This window comes from Centruroides sculpturatus, unplaced genomic scaffold, assembly GCF_000671375.1.
Source record: "Centruroides sculpturatus isolate CEXI.00-Female unplaced genomic scaffold, Cexi_2.0 scaffold233, whole genome shotgun sequence".
Lineage (NCBI taxonomy): Eukaryota > Metazoa > Arthropoda > Arachnida > Scorpiones > Buthidae > Centruroides > Centruroides sculpturatus.
In genome coordinates, this window is record NW_019384616.1 from 649,734 (window position 1) to 656,643 (window position 6,910).

At 26.2% G+C, this 6,910-nt stretch overlaps 1 protein-coding gene across 1 annotated transcript; it reads left to right on the forward strand.

Moving 5' to 3' along the window:
* Positions 1 to 128: 128 nt before the first annotated feature.
* LOC111625396 (keratin, type I cytoskeletal 9-like) lies at positions 129 to 1,201 on the forward strand. Its single transcript, XM_023368530.1, has 2 exons — positions 129 to 146; positions 227 to 1,201. The coding sequence occupies exons 1-2, from the start codon at positions 129 to 131 to the stop codon at positions 1,199 to 1,201; spliced, it is 993 nt and encodes a 330-aa protein (XP_023224298.1).
* Positions 1,202 to 6,910: the final 5,709 nt, after the last annotated feature.

The window sequence follows — 6,910 nt, forward strand, 5'->3', positions numbered from 1 at the left end:
CAAAATATCATCAGACTCCACCTAGTTTGATGACATCTTTGACATCATTATCCTCTTTTCTATCTGTATAAAAGCTAAACACGGGAAATGTTTTCTATTTTGATTTAAATTCTCACAAAGTTTACATCATGGACAAGAAATATATGGTAAGTTAAGTTTTAAATTGCTACTATATATTTAAATATTTTTAAAAAGAACGTGATAAGATTATTTTATATTTTACTAGCTTCTAGCTCTTGTCCTTTCTATTCTATTTATATATTCGGATTGTCATGGTCATGGAGATTATTCAGAGAAACATGGGGAACATTCTAGTTATTCCGATAGTGGTGGAAGCGGAGGACATAAAAAGTCTGAACATTCTGAAGGTTCACATGGTGACAGTTCTAAACATGGACACGATGATCATGGTAGTCATCATAGCCATGGTGGAGACAACAAGCATGACTCAGGTGGTCACTCCAATGAAGAATATGGGCACGATCATCATGAATCTTCCGGTGGAGGAGGACACGATAGCGGAGAACATCATGATAGTAACTACGGAGGAGGAGGATCTAAGGGTGGAAACGATGGAATGAGCCATTTTCACAAGAAAGGCGGTAAAAGCAATGGCTTCAAAAATGTATACCATAAAGAAGAATATGGAGATCATAAATCATATCACGATGAATACGGCGATAGTGATTACAAAAAGAAACATAGTGATTATCACGATGAATATAGTAAGAAGGGAGGAAAACATTCCGAAAGTCATGATGGCAAAAAGCATCATCACAGTAATAAAAAGGGTAGCGATTACAGCAAACAAGAAAAAGGTGGTCATAGCAAACATCACGAAAATGAATACAAAAAGGGAGGAGGACATCATAGCAGCAGTGGACGACATAAGAATGAAGGTGGAGGTCATCATTCTAGCAGTGGAAGTAGTGGCCATAAAAAAGGAGGAAGTAGGAGTTCTTCGGGTGGCGGCTATAGAAGTAGTCATGGTAGCGGAGGTGGACATGGCGGCGGACATGGCGGTGGACACGGTGGAGGACATGGCGGTGGACACGGTGGAGGACACGGTGGAGGACACGGTGGAGGACACGGTGGTGGACACGGGGGTGGTCATAAAGGCTCTGGAAGCGAACAAGTTTTTGTATTTTCTAAAAACTTTGCCAATTTTGCGAAAAAACTCGAAGGCTTCAGCAAACATTAATGATATAAAAATATGTATTTAATAAATATATGTTTGAATTATAATAATTTCTTTATAAAGACTTTATTCTAACTTTTTTTTCAAATATATCTAATAAATAAAATCAATATTCCAAGCAAAATTTGACTTGATTTATATTTCCTCCAAAAGATGGCAGAGCTGATTTGGGAGATATGTCAGATAGACAAAACTTCCCAAAACTATATACTCAATATATAAAATTAAGAATAACATTTGATATAATCCGGATATATTTAATAAAATACCAATATTATATATTTTTAAAATTGTTAAATAAAACTACAAAGCAAATTTTATTACGCGTAAGAATAATTATATAGAATGAATAAATTTTATATTGTGATAAAGTTAAATTAATTTACAATATTATTTATTATTACTTTTACACTTTTATAGAATTTTTTTAATGTTTAATTCATTATTAAGTATCTCAATTTTCTAATTTAGTTTAACAAACTTAAATTATCATTAACTAATTGATTAGAAAATTAATATACTGAGTAATTGCATATAATCTTAGCATTAAGGCTAGAAAAGACAGATTAAGCTCNTTATTGTCAAAATAGCTCCTATCTAGAAGTCTGTAAACCCTTTTCCTGCTATATACAGCACCATAATAGAAATAATTTTCTAATATTTAAGCTATAAAATTATATATATTTTATCTACAATTTGTTAAAATTATAAAAATAATATAAAATTTGTAAATTTATTTTTTAATAAACTTAGTTTGCCTTCTGAACAGGAGAAAATCTTAAAATTTTTAATTTGTCTAATAAAATAAACAATATAAAAATTTTTATATAAGTTTAAATGACATGAAAATCTAACAAAATTAAGAAATAATGATAAAATTATTCAAATATTATTTTTAAAAATAATAATAAAGCTCTTGTTAACAATAAAAATCTCTCTAGATTCGTTTTTGCCTCTGGATCTCTTCTGGAGAAGATAAATTCTGACCGCTACTCCCCCCTCTCTCTCCGCAGTTGGGAGCCCATTATGGCCCACTTAGTTTGGACTATTATTCTGTGCAACTCCAATTTTTTCCCTAGAAAAGAAAAGAAAAAAAATTGGAGTTGTTCAAAATAATAGTCCAAAGTTGATGGTCATGATGGGGATTTCTACCCTAGTTTAAACTAAAATATCAGAGAATAATTGATTTCACTTATGCAAATATTTTAAAGAAAATCGTTTTATTACATTAATAATAAGTTTAATTTGAAATAATCTCAAGAAGAATAAAATTGTTATAAAGCAAATTACAAATAATTTTTTTGTAATATAAATTACATTATTTATTTAAATTTTTATACATTTAATTCTTATCTTCTACTAATTTTATATAAATTTTAACATAAGATACTCTTCTAAACTTCATATCAAATAAAGAATTGCATGTTCTCATATGTAAATGTTTATTTGAAGTTCCAATGTAATATTCTTGTATACATCTTACTAAAATGCAATAAGTAAACATGATTAATGCTTTAATACTGTAACTATTAAATTCTGTAGTGTTGTAACTACTAAATGCACTGATGCTGTAAATGATAACTGCTCTAATGAACAAATGGATTTGAATCTCCACGAATGATTTAAATCTTAAACATTCTATTGATTGTATATATTGAATTCTAAAAAAATGTAACATGAAATACTATAGAAAAATTTTCATCATAAAAATTTTTTAAAATGTACAAAAATAAATTATTTAAATTCAATCATAAAGCATAAAAATTAATTAATAATCCAAGAAGAAATGTTTAAGCTGGTCTAGATGATGAGCAGGATGATCTCATGGTTGAACTTGTTGAATTTAAAAGATTCTTTAAGAGATAAAAATAGATAAAGGAAAGTTTTGACAGATGAAAGATGATTTATCAAAAATATAAATCACTGCTATGGAATGAAAATTTTATATATATATATATATATATCAATACATTAAGGAGAAAAAGGACTACTTTCTCGTAATAGATTTCAATTTATCGTAAAGAAATAACACTGTACTCCAACTAAGTTGCGTAAAAGTAGAGTTACATAATCACTGATTAAAATAGAAATAAAATTCTAATTTACAAGGTAAATTATATAACAAAGATAATAGAAGGAGTCAGTTGAAGGGGTGAATGGAAAAGTGGAACGAATGACAAAATAGTTTTCTTTATTAAAAGTAAAAAAGTATTAGTTTAATAATAATAGAATTGCCACTAATACGTTCAAGTTACACTATTTTTAGCCTTAATCTGTAATAAATTAAAGGTTAATTTGCAAAGTTATAACACCGAACTAAAGTAAAAATAATGAATATTTTATGTTATTTAGAAACTCAGAATATCTGAAATATTCATATACAGTTTAAAAAATAAATGTAAAAGGTAGAAAATTGGCTTTAAGATGAATATGAGAAATGCAAAACTTGATATTGAAAGTTGAAAATAACTCATAAAGTTTGTAATATTAATGGCATTTTGAATAGAATTATTCTGAATGATATATAAGCAAAGAGTTTGCATAAAGATATTTTCTAAAAATGTAGAAATATTTTTAGGGAATAAATGACAAAAGGGCAAAGTAGAATCTAGTAAAATAATATTTTCAATGAATAACCTAAAATGTTAAAACGGTATTGTATATAAAGATATGTTGAGTGACATCAACAGATACCTTACATACACCCACTCAAGCTGAAAGAAAAAGGATAATTGATTATCATCTTTGGATAAAATCATTCATCTTTAATAATTAATTAAGTTAGTTAAGTTTAATAGTCTTTCGATAGATAAAGGATATTAATATTTACTAACTATTATTTGATATCAAATGAATTAAATCACGTATAAATAAAAATCTAATACGAGCAATTATTTCGTCACAATGCCGGACAGCAATTTTAATTCGTATTTTTAATTTATTGAATTTAAAATATATGCTTTCCACCTCAAATTAGTAGTGGTTTGCCCCTGTACATCATACTTTTCCTTTAACAATAGAGTCGTGCCGGTTATCTATCTAACACCTTTCAGGGGAAACTTTTGAATTTAAATCATGTAATTTCCTATGAAAACCGCTTACCTTACCTTATCAATTTATTTCAGAATTGTTTAGATTAATCGAGAATAACAGTATAGAAACAATTAAACGATATCGTTACGTTCTATCTCCGTTAAAACAATATAGCAAATCTAAATTAGAAACAACAGAAAGGTATTATTTACTTAAAATAATAATAGTGAAAAATCAATAACAGCAATAATTGATTTCTCTGGATTGAGAAGATCTTTAAACAATTTAGAATTGATTGAATCTAACGTCGACTAGAACCGCTAACAGAATTTAATGCCTACTAAAGCCATCAATCACTCAAATAAAGAAGATTTCGAGAAGCTCTTCAGCATTCTAAATGTTGTCCTTGCTTAAAATATAAGATACTATTCATATTCATTCCTCCTTTCCTGGGAAGATTTAGTACCTATTAATATTTTATATTAGGTCTGTACTAGAAAAATAAAATAAATAAATAATCAGTTTAAAGCTTTAAAAAACTGTGAATATAAATATTTTACATAACTTATTCTGATATTATCGATTGCTGGTTTCATGTTTTTTAAAATCTTGTTGAAGTAAAAGAATTGTAAAGTCCTAATCTTAAGATTTTAAAGAAATATTAAGAGTTTTTATATCGTCTTTACATAAATATAGTATATATTTAATTAGAAATTAAGTTAATAAATGGTATTAATTAGTTATAAGCTACTTAATATTATAAATCTATAGTAATTTATACTTGGAATATTAATACTTTCTTTTATTTAAAGAAAAACACTAAAAAAACAAAATAAAAGTGGTTTCCAGTTCACTAAAGGCATTTTCCAACTTCCTTCGTTAGAGGATAATTTTTGTACATCGATTTAAAAAAAAAACAGATTTACAATGGAATTATAAAAGTTTGCTTTAGGGTGAATTTTCTAAAGGACTAGACCAAAGTTTTTCCTTGTTTTTCCACATCAAAAACTATGTGTTAAAGTAAAGACCATTTATCTGTGTTACACCAAATACATAAGTCAAAGTAACAAATGTTCAAGAGAGAAGAAAAATTGTTCGAAAAGTTTACGTGATGACTATAGTTAATGTATTAAATTAATTCATTTAGAGTATTTTATTGAAAAAATATAAGATTTATATCTTTAAAAAATCAAATTTTAAATAAATCTGGCATGATCTATTGATTCTTAACAGAAAAAAATCATTTTACACTAATTATTACGAACTTTAAAGATGATTTACTTTAAATAATATGCTTAAAAAGTAAATAAAATATATTATAATTATAATTTAATCAATTATATAATATTAACATCAATAAAAATTCGTATAATTTAAAAAATAAATTCAATTTTTAATAAAAATCGTGGTAAACACGCGATAAGAATCTTCACAGTTTGTGATAATATGGAATATATCTGAATTTTCTGTTCGCAAAAAAAAAGTAACTTATCTTAATAACGTTCCCAAACAAAATATTTTATCAATAGATTATCTCTTTTTAAAATCTGTATTAAAAATAGTACAAATTATGAATGCATCAATGCAGATTTTCCTTGTTAAAAAGGCAATATGGATCAATATCATACCTGTTTTTTTGCAATTGATATAGGAGAAAATATTTAATAAAGTCTTAATTTATATTAAAATTTCGATAAGTTGAGTTGAATTTCTAATATAAATTTTAAATATTTAGAATTCTATACAAGTTCTAATATATAAGGAAAACAAAATTCAGATTCCTTAGAAAATTATTGCATTTTAAACATATATCAAGTCTTTATAGAAGTTATATTTTCTAGAATTACTTATATAAAATAGAATGTCTCGCTGTCTATCCGTCTGTTTGTTCTCTATAAACTTCTAAACCCTTTGACTGATCTGCACCAAACTTTTCTCTAGGATCCCGAGGGAAATATAAGCTATCATAAAATCTTGGCATCTCACCCTTCTCTCGATTTTATCCTCCTGTTAATTCCTAAACGCTTTGATCAACTGTACCAAGTTTTCAGAATAATTCTGAAAAGCTTGATCCAGAGATCTGGACTAAATTTGGACCTTCACTAGCCATTAAACTTCACTCCTCCCTTTCAGTTACTCATTAATTTTAACATAACTTTTGATACAATTTTCCTTATTCTTTGATTGGTAAAGTAGCCAAAAGCAGATGATCGTGATACATCATTCAAATTTAATTAGCATTATTCTAGACAGTGTAATGAAATTATTTTTGAAAAATAACTATTATTATTCATATAATTTCGTTCGATTACACTTATCATGATTACACACATTATTTTTCTCCCTAAAAAAAACAAGTGTAATATATATTTTTTGATTTATTCAGTTGTTAAGTCGTACTTTCTTTCTATATTAAATTATTTATTTTTGCAATAATATATTAATTTTATTTAATTTTTAGTAAAATCTGTGTTTATGATTTTATAATTATCTATTTTTTTTGGTTATATTATTAAAATTATAATTATTATCAAATCGTAAATTAATTATAGATATAGTTTATCTTTTGTCAGGAAAGTCATGCAACTCGTTGCCGAATTTTCTTAAATAAAATTAAAAAAATTTATATTATATTATATATTATAAAGTTTGTAATATTAATGACATTTTGAATAGAAT